Below are 14,922 nucleotides of genomic sequence, written 5' to 3'. Positions count from 1 at the left end.
ACACACTTAAACTCGGTATGTCCTGAACAGACGAAACCCACACAATCGTGCCTAAGAGAAGAACTATTTTCTCTCCATCTCAGAAGCCAATGCAAGGATTTGTACTGAGCAATCCCTCAGGGCAGGAATAAATTGCATATTATCAGAATTTCAGAAATCTGCTAGCTTAGTACTGATGACATTTTAATAATCCAGAACAGCATGATTTACATTAATAACACACTCATTAACTAGAATCAGAACTGGTTCCTTTTGGATCTCAAAACTGAATTGTCGGTGGAGAATCCCCAGCAGAGATGGTGATGTGTTGGGACTTTCTAAGAAGGCATATTTACGTCTAACCTATTCAGTATTTCAGTCAGTGATCAGAAAGTTCAATATAAAGTTACTGCTGATAAAATTCACAGGGGACATCAAGATTAGCAAGCGAGGGAAGAGGAGGTATTATGCTATCTGATCTGCGAGTGCTTGGTGTCAGAAGCACAAGACCATTCCCAGAAAGGGGTTTTGCGGCCAGTGCCATGCACAGAGATGCAGGCACAGGCCATTCCCACAAAGTGGTGTAACATCCTTTGGGTAACAGCAGCTCTGGAAAGGGTAAAAGGACAAACTGAACTGGGGAACTTTCAGTGTCATGACACGACAAAATACCAGGGCGATCCTGAAAGTATAGTAGTAAGGAAGAAATGGCAAAGTCTGGCAAAAATGCCTTTCATTGAGAGGTGTAAAGAGATCAATTTGTTAACTTATCCAGAAAGAAACATTTTGAGTTGACTAGACTACAGTATAGATACACCTTCCCATATAGAAAATATTAAGAATGTACTGAAATATAAAGAAAAGTGTAAAAAGAACCAGGGGTTTAGAAGGTGGATGCAGCCAAATTCATACAGAGAATTCAAGCCCACATTCAGAATGAGGAAGGTGAGGACAAAGGGAAAAAGAAATTCTTTATCTCTTGATTTCTTCAGACCAGAACTCAATGTCTTTCTTAAAGACAGCTTTATAGTTAAACACAAGTTATTTGGCTCAAGACGGGGTAGCTGCTTGTGACATACAGAAGTGCGCATTCCTATGGACTGCCAAACATGTGACGGACGCCTAGAAACAAACCAATGAGTTCTGAAGTGCTTGTGAGTGGAGACATTCCTCGCTCTCCAGTCTTTGGGCCAGCTACAGAGAGACCATTTCATATGGAAAAGCAGTTCTGATTATTCATTAAAAACACACCAGCACAGATTCTGAAACCCCAGTGTTTGAAAAAGGCACTATTTGTATGTGCCTCACTTAGGCCAAAAGATTTCAGGGCTGGTTTTGGGGAGGCCATCTAAGCTCTGGGTTTCTGGCTACGCTTTGAAGTCTCATTCCCACTGCCGTCCCCACAGCCTGAGACACGGGCACTGATCTGGGCAAAAGGCAATCCACATGCATGCACCAATACTACGATAACTAAGCAGCTTTCCTCTTTTTCTGGTGGATTATTTTTAACACAGTTCAGCTCTCTGCTCCCTGCAGACAGCTTTGTCAGCACCGCTGGGGCTGGGCAGGCACGGCAGCACCCACTCGCTGCTCAGCAGGAAATCCTAAAGGCAGCACTGCCTCGGAGGCATGAGGATGCTGAGGCTGACCCAGTGGGTCACTGTTGCCACGGGAGAGGTCCGACTTTCCTCCTCTCCCCCGACAGCATGGTCCCACCACCTCTTTGCTGGTGTCGGCACTCGCGTGGCTAACTCTCTGCAGGGTTAGCCAGCCAGCTCAGAGAGGGCAGCAGGACCAGCCTACAGCACGGTGCTTCTGGAGTGGCTCTACCCACCTGCTGCCTCACAGCATCTTTGTCATCCAGCTGTACCCTCAAATTCCCTCTACAGCATTCCCAGGGAGGGCTCAGTGTCTCCGTACACTGATCTAAACCCCAGGCAGGATCATCTCACCCTCCCCACTGTCCCTTTTTCTCCTCTCTCACTAGATTCAGAGCTGCTGTGGCCAGGGGGTGAGCAGGCTCAGGTTAGCTCTTGAGACGGGCTCGGCAGGCAGTAGCACAACTGCCAGGGCTCGGAGAAGACTGAAAAGGAGAAGAGGTTGTACGCAGAAGTTTCTTGCTTTCCAATTGAACTCAGCAATGTTTATCTGCCTCCTGGGGGATGGTTCATCAGGCTTAATCCAGTGACATCCATAAAGTTCAGAGAGCACTGCTTTGCTAAAGCATTCGTATTCTTCTACTGATAACAGTGAAAGACTCATACAGCATGATGAGGGAAAAGACACAGAACTGCTGGGTAAAGGTCATCACCGCTTCTATTGTACAGCAGAAATAAACACAAGCTGCAGCTCTGCACAGTTATGCGGTCTTCAAAGAGCTCTTACCCCGTGCCTCTTTCGGGGCTTGTCCCACCCTGCTACAGTCATTTGTAACTATGGGTTTCTGGCCGAGTTTCCTTCTCAGCCATGTAATTTCCTTTTTCTTTTCTTTTGTGGGATGTTGTCACGCTCTGATTTTGGATGTAAGGAAGGCCCCCTTGTGTTCTAGCCAACCTCAGACGAGTCTGGGAGGCTAGGGGCCGCTGGACCAACCTCTCACACACCGGAGCGAGGTTTTGCTCGTATTCTCGGGAACAGAATTAAGACTCAAAACAGAGTCAAGCACTACGTAACTTTATTTACCTGACAAGTTCGCAAATGCAAGAGAAAGAGAGAAAGAAAGGAAAGAGGGAAAAAAGCTTCAGTTGCAATAGCCACCACCACGGAGCTGCGGTGTCCCAACAGTCCAGTTCACTCGGTGGGGGAAGTTCCGTCTGATGTTGGTCGTTTCTGTCCTTTTATCATTCGTCTCATTGCATATTCATTGTCCTTCCAAGAATCACGTTGCATATTCCAAGAGCGGGTTTGCTTGGCCGCACCCCTCACGTCTTTGGGCGCCTCTGTTTTTCTGGCCTGGGTCTGGGCACATACGTAGGGGTAAGGCTAAATTTCTCAGAATCAGCTGTGCATTCAGGTTCGCAGGAAAATAGGAAGATAACAGGAAGCCTCTAGTCCTGTGGCTTGACTGGCTTGCAAGAAAACAGGAATTGGCTTGCAAGATAACGGGAATTGGCTTGCAAGATAAGGGAATCGGCTTGTAGGAGAACAGGAAGATTCTAGTCCTATGGTCTAACTGATGTTCCATTGTTTAGGTGGTGGTTTGACGTTTTGACAATGTTGAGACAAACATTCAACACAGTCTCTTACAGATGTTTTCAGATTTTCAAAGGGAAAAATCTATATTCCAATTCACCATTCAACAACCAATCAGTATGCAAGAGAAATGTCCCTAATTTTAGTGTGGCTTCTTAACAGTTTTTTTAACCCTAAAAGCTAGTGAACAGAATTACCAGCCAGCTAACTTCACACTGACTGAGAGCATCAGCACAATGGTCCTGAAGACTTTTGGTGTGCAGGAAAGGTGTTGTCTGCGTAATGGCAGTAGGTTTTTCCTTTCTGCTTGCAACCAACTGAGTGACCTTTCTTGGAGGAAGAGGCAGCCCAGCCCCAAGCAGCTCAGTCCTTGAAGCCTGGGAAGCAGACATCAGCCTCTTGGTATCAATGTGGTCATGCAGGATCTTGACAATCTTAAACGACAGAATATTCAGTAAGGTGATGGCTGCCGTGCACGTTGGCTTACAGAAGAACCCGGATGGTTTCCTACCTTTCCTTGGGCACCCTGTTGGAGACAGCCAGGCAGCCCCCCACCAGCCTACCTTCAGCACAGGTCCTGACTTCCCCCCTCTTCGCAGTGTTGCACTTCAGCCACCAAGTGTTTTTAGGGAATGACATGCTTGTGGCGCAAAATACATCCAGTCGCTTCCGCTGCAGGTTGGACTTTGCAGCTGGCAGAGGTACCTGGCGACTCCCAGTGTCTTGAGCTCTGAAGACCATTTAAGTGCAGTTGTTGACAAGCTGGATTGTGTTTTATCCTCTTCTGCAAGCATTATTTTTTTTTTTATACCATTGGCTAAAAACTCAGCATCAGTAGAAGAACCCTTTTTCCTCTCCGGGACACTATCCAGCATTTCATGGAGGAACTAATACTGGAAAGTCAACACTTAATTACCTCATTCCTAACTGATGTTGCCATTTGTAAAGTTCTTTTCTGAGAGCCCAGCAGGCAAGGGGGAATTGCTGTGGGTGATGGAGTAGGGGTATGAACACTAGCGAGCCCCACAAGGAAAAAGTGCTGAAGCGCTCATTAAAAATAAATTAATCCTATGTCTTCTTAATAAGTGAGGGGGCAGTTTGCTGAGGAAGGGGGAGTCTTTCCAAGCCCCAACAGTAAGACTTTTGCAGAGAGAGTACAAGTTTGCACTGGGTTCCTTCTGTAACTAGTTTCTAGACAGAAGACACAAAATCTTTTTTGCAGGGATTTTATCGCCTGACTGTTAAATGTATAGAGACAACAGGCACACATTAAGACAAGGCAACTGCCTTCCAATAAATTAGCATGCCCATGTTTGCAAGGAAACCTAACAGCTGATATTTATATTGTACTTACCTATTTAATTTTCTTTACAAATAAAAGCTTTATGCCTCCCTTCGAGCCCGCTCTTACAGCCTTAGACTACAACAGCTACAACAAAACTATTACTCCAAATTAACATGGCATTCAGCGTGCATTTGTATTACTTCCATGATTTTTATTGTTTTCTTAATTATTATTTTTTCTCTCAGTTCATTCATCAATCATATTTACAAGCCCATTTTCGTGCTTGCTGCCAGTTTAGTGTTCTCACACATTTCAGCACACAAACAGAAACTGCAAACTAGGGCGGCTCCATTAGGATCTCTAATATTTCTAAGGAGTCGGAAGGTGCTGACAGCTTATGGTATGTCTTTCCCAGGCAAGTGCAAGTGCCTCAAAGTCCATCTATCTGCGATTACTGGAAGGGGTAAAATTACACAGCACGCTTACCCTCCAAACAGGAATGTTCGCCGGAGAGGTTAGAAATGGGGAACAAAACGTCTATTGCAGCTGGAGATCTGACGAATTATATGCATTTGAACTTCTGAGTAATCATCTGTGCTACACCAGCTGTCTTTGCAAAGCGAATTTGTTTTGAACCCCAGTTGATTATCTTCCTGGTTGTTTTGCCAGACATATTATCTTTTGCTGACTTAAGTGATATGTCAAGACCTGATCCTGAAGTCCTGCCACCTCCCAAACTCTCAGCGGAAGCAGCTCAAGGATGGCAGAAGTGGCCCCCTATTTTCCTTGGGCTAGGTCCTTTTTCACTTGTGCCCCCACTGATTTCTCTCCGCTCCACACCTCATGCTGTCCTTTTATAGCAGGCACCTCAGGGTGGTGGATATTAGGAAAGAATTTTTATTTCTTGGGACTGCAGAAAAAGGTATTTCTTAGGGCTGCAGAAAAAGGGAAGTAATTCCAAGTACCGAACCATGCACATTGTCACCACAGCCCTGTTTGCATACAAGCCCATTGTCAACCAAAGGAACTGGAAAATGATGGCTATTTATCCATCTCCCCCTTTACCCCCTGCTGTGCCTCTTTTGGCAAAGCTGCTAAACAGTTTGCATTGTTTCAAATTTAATGCTTGCAGATGGTTTTATTTAGAATTTGTTTTATTGGTGAGACATGCTTCCTCTGTTTATTAAATTATGCCTACTTTTTGTCATCCGTCATGTTGCCCGTAATTTCTGCGCGGAGCTCGGGGGTAGCGGTGGTGGTGTTGCTGTTGGGTGGGTTGCTTTTTTGGGGGGGGGAGGCGGGGGCTAATCTGAAATACGATCGAGCTGCGAGCGCCAGGGAAGCCCCGCGGCTTCGCGTTCCCGTTTTGCTCGCAGAAGGCCATGAGGCTCCCGAGGGCCGACACGGGGCGTGCAGCGGCGGGGTCCTCGCCCCGCGGCCGCCCGGGCTCTTCCCCCGGCGGGTGCAGGAGCCCCGGGCCACGTCTCACCGCCGGCCCCCAGCGGCAGGCGGCCCCGAGGGCGCGGGCGAGCGGCCGGCTGAGCTCCCCGCTCCGCGGGGCGCCGCGGCGGCTGCCGGGCGGCGGCAGGTGGTGACCGCGGCAGTGCCCGGCGGGGAGCCCGGCGGCTTCGCCGGGCCAGGCTCCCTCAGCCCGCGGCTCCCCCCGCCCGGGCCGGTTTTGTCCTTAAGGGCCCCCCCGAGCCCCTGGCCGGCGGCGGGCGGGGATCGCCGCCGGCTCCGCGCGGAACTGGCAGGCTGCGGAGCAGGAGGTGGGAACCGGGGGCGGTTTGGGTTTGCTCAGCTTTTTCTGGTGTTTTTTTTTTTTCTTTTTTTTTTTTTTCCTCCCTCGGCTTTGTGCGGCTTTTTGACGGTTGTTTTTTATTCTCCCCCCTCCTCTCTTTCCACCTCGGTATTTGGACGAGAGGCGGGAGCGCCGCGGCCCCGGGGGAGCCCTGGCGGGCCGGGCCGAGCCGGGCGGGCCGGCGGCGCCTCCCCCCGGTTCGGGGGGTCCCCGGGCTCGGCCCCCGAACGCCCCTCTCTTCCGTTCTCCATGTCATTTCCTGTGCTAATAAGATGGTGGTCACGGCCGGGAGGGAGGGAGCCGCCGCCGCCTCCGCCGAGCCCGGCCCGGCCCCGGGACCCGTCCTCGCCTGGGACTAGCCAGCGGGGCCGGCGGGGAGGGAGGGCGCAGCCAGCCGGGCTCTCCCCTCCCCCCCCCTCCTCCCCTCCCCGGGCGGAGCGGGCCCCCCGACGCCGAGGCGGGCCCCCCGCGCCCGCAGCGCCGAGGTGAGTCAGCCCCGCTGGTAGCCAAGGTGGCCACGAAAATGGCTGCGGCGCGCGGGGGCGGGGAGGGGGAAAACCCAGCCCAGCCCGGTACGGAGCAGGGGGGATGTTGGGGGGAAAGGTCTGGCCGAGGGGTGCTCTGCTGGGGGGGTGTCTGCAGCGGGCGGGGCGGTGGTGACCCGCGGGCACAGGTAGCGCCCCCCCCTTTCCCCTACGGGGCGGGCGGTGCTGGGCCCGGCCCGTCCCCACCGCGCCCGCCCTTCCCCTCATCGTGTGCCCCCCCCCGCTCCCATCCCGCTCCTCTCTTTTCCCCTCCCCGTGGCCGTTAGCGGGGCCCGGCGAGTGACGCGGCCGGCGGCCAATCGGAGGCGGGGGTGGGCGGGCGCGCGCCACATTGGAACGCGGGGGCGGGGCGGCGCGGCGCGAGGCGCTCCCCGGGGGCGGTGGTGGCGGCGGCGGGAACCTACGGGAGGCGGCAGCTGCCGGGTCGGGGAGCTGCAGTCGGACGCTGCTTCGGAGGGGCCGGGCAACTTCATCGCGGGGTTCCCGGCGCCCCGGGCTTCGCCGAGCCCCGCTCCGCCGCTGCAGCGGCGGAGCGGGGCTCGGCGAAGCCCGGGGCGCCGGGAACCCCGCGGTTGCAGCACCCTGCTTGCAGGCATCGTGCCTGCAACATCTCCCAGCTCCTTTGCAGAATGCAATGGAAGAGTTGCCCTTGCACCCCTTAGCCAGAATACTTTCTTGACTCTGGTGGAAAAAACTTCACCAAATGCATATTTGCGGCCTTCCCCCCGCCCCCTTTTTTTTTTTTTAAGTTATTGCATCTTTCCAGCTTCTTTGCAAATGCTCCAGAAGAGCATGATTTATATCTATAATTTTATTTTTAAACGCAATGCCTATATCCCTTGGTGTATGGCAAAAGGAAAGGGAAGATGCTTCCAGTGTCCTGTTTCATATCCCTGAAAAAAAAAGCTGGCCTGTGGGCAAAGCTGTTGGCTCAATGTTGCTTCCTATTTTCCCCAGTGATTAATGCTTCTCATTAACGGGAGGAGAACTGGCAGAACCAGCTTTAAAAAAAAAAAAAAAAACAAAACCGACCTGACCATAAGAAAGAGGTGTTTTCCAGCACTGCAGGTGTGCGCCACGTTTTTCTTGGGCAGCCAAGGAGCCCCGGCCTCAAATATCCAGTAGCGGCTTGGATCCAGTCCTGCCACTGAAGTTTGACTCCCCGTGAGACCAGCGGAGTGCGAGCGTGCTGGCTAGGTTGGGCTTTGTGTCCCCTAAATTTCCGTCTGTGCAGTCACCAAGATTATAAGCAATGAAAGTGGAAAGGGAAATGACTCTTTCAACTTTCTAATGTACTGTGTATAAACCCCACAATAGACCGGCATCCCTGATGAGGACAGCTCTTTTTTTTGTTTGTTTTCAAGTACGAGCTGCAGTCGGAAATGAAAGTTATTCAGATGATGCAAGTTTGCTTCTTGGAAGGGGTGCTTCGACCAAAGGTACGCCTGCTCTAAAAGTAGCAGTTCAGCCCAGGGCTGAGTGACGCAGGGCTCTCGAATCAACTGCAGTCTGCAAAGAGTTCGAGCGTCGGGGCTGTTGGTGTGGCCAGCAGAAGGACTGTGTTAGCAAAGGAGCTGGGGATTTGAGGGAGCAGCAGGAGATGCTGAAGGTTGCCCTTGCTCTTGGCTGGATGCGGAGTTGACGGATCCCACTGCGGTGTGGAATCGCCAGCCCAGGGGAAGCTGATGTTCCCCCCTGCCTGGGAGTCATTCAAAAGCTGCTGCTGCTTCTGGCTGTTCTGTGGGGCGTGAGGGAGGCCCTGTGCTCCCACATTGGTTCCAGCTTTGGTGCAGAGCTTGCTGGTTTTGGGAGAACGGCCTTTTGCTCCTCTAGCATCTGTGTGGACCATGCATGAAGCACAATGCTTTCTGGGCCCATTTATATGGGACTCTCTCATTGTGGGCTTTACTGGTCACTGGTAGCAATTACTTTTGCTTTTTTGACAGGTTAAGAGGGAGGATTATTTCGAGGGTCATATCTGGCTTTAAATATTAAGGGCAAAAATCCTGCCTGAAAAATCTGTCTGAAATCTTATTTTTGACATCCTAAGGCAAGGTTGGTCTTTTTGGGATGGGATGGTGGCTGCTTGTTTCCTCATATCGCCTGCTGGAAAGCAATGGACCTGTTCAAAACAGGTCGGAGAGGGATAAGACCATGCCTATGGGTACGGCAAGAGGAGCCTGAAGCAGGAGGGCTCCTCTGCTGCAACCGGCTGGCCTCGCGATCGGGGGGCTGCAAGCATTGCAGCAAGTTGCCGCCCTGAGTCAGGAATGAGAGTAAAGTATGTATTTTGAGGAGAATAACAACAAGCCCAGGCAAGAGAGGTCTTTGGTCTTTTTATAGAGAGTACCATGTACACTTTATCCTTATGTTTGTTTTTTTTTAATATTCTTTTTTCCTTTTGTAACTTCCGTCTCATGCTGGTTAATTCACAAGCAAAGCTGTGTCCTTTGGAGTTCTTTTTTTCGCCCCACGTCCATTTATGCAAGTGGAGCATGTGCTTTTACCTATTTATTTTTTCTTGAAGTTGCTATTAGCAGGGCCTGTCTCTGGTATAAATGCTACTTACCATTTCCAAAACTCTTAAAATACTACCTTGAGCATCATAAAAAGCGTAATAATAATAATGATATTTCAGAGTTGCATATTTAAAATTGCGATTGCTGATCCGGTGCTGTTGGCATGTGTGTGGGGATTTGCATGGGGACTAATCGTAGTCCCAAAGACAAAACGTTTTGATTTGGATTTTTTTATTTGACAATCAACTAATAATACCATAGATTAACTGAGGGACCTCCAGAAGGAAGAAATAAGCTGCTAAAACTTGTTCTGAAGATACAAGACTGGGTAGCTGTAAGAAGTAATGAGTCTTGTTCCCACAGACATGAACGCAGGTGTGAACTTTTGATGCCTGCTTTGCGTTGGCAACGTGTGGCTGAGACCTTTGAACAACCAGTTTTCCTAAGAAAGCCAAAACAAGCAAACGTTGCTTTTTTCCCCTCAGTTTGGATTGCAGCTTTTTGGCATTTTAAGAAATCTGGAGTCAGTTGGACATGCGTCCGGGTGGGCTTTACGTATGTTCTGGCGTCAGTGTTGAGTTCTGTGATCTGGGCTCTCACCTGAGGACCGGCGCTTTGGACCCCAGGGCTGAGAGGTGCTTGAGGCGCAGGCCCAGCCAGTAAAGAGGGGTCGACACAGGCAACATCCACTGGCATTGGGCAAGTGGCAGAATTCCTCCCATCCTGCTGCCGGGCAGCCCCACTGCTGTGCGGGATGCTAGCGTTTGCTCCTTTTTGTCATGCTTGTGGCGTATTTCATTGCAAGAGCGATGGCATACGGCAGTGAAGTTTCTTGGACCAGCGCTCCCGTGCAGCTGCAGACAGTTTTAGTGCTGCCTTTTGTACTGACCTCTCTACAGTCGTGGAGTGAAGAAGGCTTTCATTTCACAGGCTCTTCTGTCCTCCCTGCGGCCTCTTCTCTGCTACGGAAGGCTCTTTTAATTAAAGCCTGTAGAGCAGTGGTCCTTTTAAAGCTGCATAGTGAAATGTTGCTTTTCAGGAATCCCTGCTGGTTAAACTTGCCCATGCAAGCGGATTCCAGTAGCAAGTCCAACCTCTTGAAGAAAAAGCAGAGAGGACAAGGTGAGAGACATGTTCGTGTTGCCTTACATGGCATCTTCAGAAAGAAGGTGAGGGGAAAAGTGCTCAGAAAGGGGGGAAGTTTGCAGGTAAAAACCAGGCCAAACAAAGAGCAATGGAAAAACACAGAGCAATCTGGTGGCTTCTTTGGAAGGTGGGAGCAGCCAAGGTAGATGGAGAAGAAACTCCACAAGGAGGGCAACACAGGCATCCCTTGTTAGAGAAGGTTTTCTTTAAAATGCCCACCACGTGATAGACGCTACATTACTAATAGAAAAGATTGGGAGGATTGAGAGCAGGGAGGGGAAAAAAGCAGAGGTGAAGAGGGTTAATTTTGACTTGGCATCTAGAATCACGTTTACAACGTGGGTTTTTAGAGATCTAGTTGCTGTCCTCACCATGTAGGCTTCGGACTTCAGCTACAGTCAGTAAAGGGGGTGCTAGCACTGGTATTTTTCCTCCTTCTGTCCCTAACTGTGCATGTAATTGTGAGAACCTATGTTTCCGCTGGGAGATAGTCGAGCAGTTTAAAGTATTGACACTTAAAGCTTTGCTGTTGTGCTTCCTGGTCGTTGGTCTGTCTGGGAGCAGGGTAGCTCGTATCCTTAAGAGCTGTTGTTCAAAGGCCTCCTCTCTCTGCAAGGCAGGGAGGCAGCACTCTGGCATTTCAGACTCGGAACAGTTTCTCTGCAGTCAGAAGGTAAAAACATTATACGTATGATTTAAGGTTTAAGCTGCAGAAACTGGCAGCCTCCAGAGAGAGATCGGTAATACGTACTGCAGAAAAGCATTTCAGCGCAGTCCCTCGGTCACGGACAACCATCAATAAGGGGCCCATCAGAAGGGTATCGTAAGCAAAGTTGTCCGATTTGAGCACGCTCTGATAAATGGCTATGTTTCTATGCCCCGTTTCTTCTTTAGGCTTTGGCTTTGGCTTTTCAGCAAGTTTAGTTTTACTTTGACTGAGAGACTCATCCCAGAGGGAGCGACTGTGGTTCCGAAATAAGTGTCAGCATCAAGCCCTGGTGAGGCCAGCGCTCCAGCGGCTCAGCTGGGCTGCCTGTGCTGCCGTCAGCTGAGGGCTGGGTTTTGCCAGTGGAAGCTTGACTGTGGGCACAGTGGGTGATGTGTGAGCACAAACTGTTGGAAGTGCACGGGAGGTGGCGTGGGGCATTACCTCAAGCAGCAGCTGTAGAATTGCTTTAGTCAGCTCCACCAAGCTCCAGTGGTGCTCCTGCCTTACACAGTGCCGTGCAGCAGGGAGCCGATGCACTGAGCGTCGTTTGCCGATCCCCAGGCCAGGTTATCTCAGCGCCTTCGGGAGCGCTCCTTGAGGCTCCTGAGGGCCGATCAGGGTGCCGTGGGCACGCAGCTCCCGTGGCTCCCCGCGAATCCCCTTCCACAGTGCATTGTGTTGAAGGCTGGTAGTTGGAGCTGGTATTGGTCAGGGACGTCAGCTGTTTCCAGGCCGATAACCAATGTGAAGTATTGTCCAGTACATTGCTTTTCAGTGCAATGAAGCTTTATTTTGAAAATGTATCACATAAACTGTATCATAATATGCTATGTGGTCCTTCGACTGCAGACTCAGACTAAATGTATGTAGCATCTTCCTTGGAAGACGTCATAAGTTTAACTGGGATTACCTTTCCATTCCTAGCATGTTCCTCTTTACATCTTTCATTTGGATAAACCTTGGCTTCCTCCTGTCTGTGTATATTGGGGGGGGGGGGATTGCTGTTGCTTTTTTTTTTATTATTTTAAAATTTCTTTTGTTTTGAGGCTACTGGAGTACTGCTGCTGCTTTCTTTAAATTGGAGACCTTTTGCTTGGAACAGCTAATGCAAGTGTTAAATATGCCGCAGTTTGCAGAGTCCGGTCCTTTTGTCCCTTCAGAGGAAATTAATGAAAACACTTGGAAACTGACTGAAGGAAAAATCAATACTGATGACACGTGAACGTACTTTTGTGAATATAAAATACGTTCTAGAGTTGTCATGTGTACATACCTAGGCATGCCTGTTATCTTTTTTGAGCTCAAATGAGATCGGTCAGCTTTTGAAGAACATAAGCTTTTTAATTACTGAATTTCTCTTCCCTTCATGATTGGGAAGAGAACTTTCTTACGTATGGTATGCGTGTAAGTTGCTTTGTTCCTTGAGAAGTTTTTCCTAAATCATGTAGTGAAGGACTGCTGGATGGGTGCAGCAATACCTGACCCTCAGTGCAGAATCCCACCAACTAAGGCTGCATTGCTGCTGCAAAGGCAGTACCTCCAGCAAGGTGGATCCACTTACTGTGTCTCCTGGATGTGTTGAGAGCTAGCACCAACTAAATCAGATGCTAACACATATCCTCTTTAGGTCTGATGGACTTAACTGGTGGTTGGTTGGTTGGTTTTTTTTTTTTTTTTTTAACCAGGTCTCAGTCTGTAGTCAGGTGTTGAAATGTTGTTTCTGAATTATCTTGGGATAGTCAGTGAACTTTTTTAGGCCCTCAGTGACTTGCATACATGAAGTCACTGTCACGTGCTCCCTCTTCATTTTGGACTGGAATTGAATGGGTTCTTGGGCTCTTTCCATGCTTCTGCTTATCAGCATTTTAAAAATGTCCACAGCGTAGAGGTATTTCTGTGCAACCCAATACCTTTATCTAGAAGACACACTTGAGGGGTGGGGGTTGAAGGAACGGACCAGAAGTACTTAGCCCGTGCTGGAATTTTTTTTGTAGTTAGCTGAGTTAGGATGTACAGGGTCTGAACATCGCTCTCCCTCTGTATGGAAGGGAATGTGCAGATCAAATGATGGTGGTGGTGAATTCAGCACACGGATATCTGATTTCTTGGCAGATCTGACACTGGGAGTATCTGGACTGTTGCCTGCCCTGAGGAAAAGGGGGTCGGTGTGACCCATGCTCAGCCAGTACTCATCCAAGTGGTGTAACGTGAGCCCCTAACCTGCAGACAGATTTACCAGCCCTGAATAATGTCTGTTGTACTGAGAGATCTTATCTCCATAATGGTCTGCAAGAGGGTACAAACGAGGAGAAATAAATATGGCTCTTGCTTTTGCTCCCTCTGCGTTTTGTGGAACAGTTGATTTGTTCTGCCTGCTGTGTTCATTAGTGCTTTTAAAGGACTGAGCTATTTTGTTAGAATTTTAGGAACAAATGAAAATATGATTTGCTCCTGCTTTCTCATTTCTCCCCAAAATATTCTTTCCCTTTCTGCTGAACAAGTAAAAAGAAAGGAGCCACTTGCCGTGTCCTGAAGCCCAAGTAGAGTCAAACCACTGTAGCAAGCATAGAGGAACCGTCATGTAACATCCTTCAGCCGAAGTGGACAGGCACCAACTGGATGAATGCTACAAAAGCAGGATTTCATCTTTATTTTGGATCTGTACCCAAATGAATAGGGATCCCCCTGCAGCTGAGACTGCCTGCATAGAGATATTGGTGCTGCAGAGGCTTTACAATTTGGCAATTGATTCCTGAAGCTTTTGAGTTGGGTGGTATTGCTGAATAACCCAGAGGTCTCTAGGAGGGGTGGGAGTTTCTCGTCTGCCTTTGAGGTAAAGAGCTTTGGGTTACGATTTGTAAGTAATAGTACCTGCTCAAGAACCTTGCTGTCATGCGGCAGTATCAAGGGTGAATCTGTTTTGTCATTCATGCTTTTTACGACAGAATTTAAGGGCAGTCTTACAAAAATCATCAGTGTGTGTAAAGGCAGATCAGCGCTCGCTTGTCGCTGTTGAGTGCCTTGTTGACTTTGTGCAGGAAAAGGGTGCTCTAGTGAAGTGCACTGAGCGTTCTGACTTGGTGGGGCAGTTTGAGTTCCGTGCGTAACTTGTCCATGGCATACAGATGTGTGTGCAAGCCCGTCTGTCCTGTCAGTCCATTCCCTCTAACACCACTAAGCATTCACCAGTGGAAAGAAAAGACAGAGTACTGCAGGTAACCTTTTTTTTTTTTTTTTTTTTAAAATAAAAAAGAAAAAGCTGTAACTTCTAGAAAAGTGTTGAGTGAAAGGCCATCTTGTTAAAAGATGGATGTGTGCTCCAGAGGGGCTAATTTAGACAGTAAGGAAATATATGTGGAGCTGATTGCTGGCCGGGTGCCAGTCACTGAAGGGCACCGGAGACTGAAATGCCAGGCAGTGCTGGTAGTGCTGGCACTTCAGCCCATGACGGTTAGGTTGCATGAATTATCTCTCTGCCTTCCAGCTAATTTTATCCTGTTGATTTTTCATGAATCATTTCCCATCTCTGTGGGTTAGAAATTAAAGTGGAAGTTTGCTAGCCAGAATAGCCACATCTGCTATTTAGAAAGTAGTGTCTGGGGTTTGCTTCCTGCCCACCCCCACGCCTTCCCTTCCCTTTCCCTTTTTACCTCTGACGATGTTCAAATATGTGAATCACTGATGTTGCTCATGCATGGAAATTTTTAGGCTGGTCAGCCTGCATCATGCAGGGGTCTTCTGGATGT

The 14,922-nt window shown here is 49.2% G+C and overlaps 1 protein-coding gene across 4 annotated transcripts in view; it reads left to right on the top strand.

The window, feature by feature from the left end:
• Nucleotides 1-6,159: 6,159 nt before the first annotated feature.
• Nucleotides 6,160-14,922, top strand: part of LOC104481082 (zinc finger protein 862) — a 46,078-nt gene continuing 37,315 nt past the window's right edge. For 2 of the 4 annotated variants that reach the window (XM_086748590.1, XM_086748587.1), the window contains exon 1: nucleotides 8,191-8,241. In XM_086748590.1, the coding sequence (XP_086604716.1) occupies nucleotides 8,200-8,241 (42 nt within the window). In that variant the 5' untranslated portion in view covers nucleotides 8,191-8,199. Of the gene's footprint in view, nucleotides 6,226-6,562; nucleotides 6,743-8,190; nucleotides 8,242-14,922 lie in introns of those variants that run through there. The other 2 variants (XM_086748589.1, XM_086748588.1) reach the window with 2 other exon arrangements.

Source organism: Chlamydotis macqueenii, chromosome 5 (genome assembly GCF_036417535.1).
Source record: "Chlamydotis macqueenii isolate bChlMac1 chromosome 5, bChlMac1.mat, whole genome shotgun sequence".
Taxonomy (NCBI): domain Eukaryota; kingdom Metazoa; phylum Chordata; class Aves; order Otidiformes; family Otididae; genus Chlamydotis; species Chlamydotis macqueenii.
Note: the sequence above shows the minus strand (reverse complement) of the source record. Positions and strands in the feature narration are given on the sequence as shown.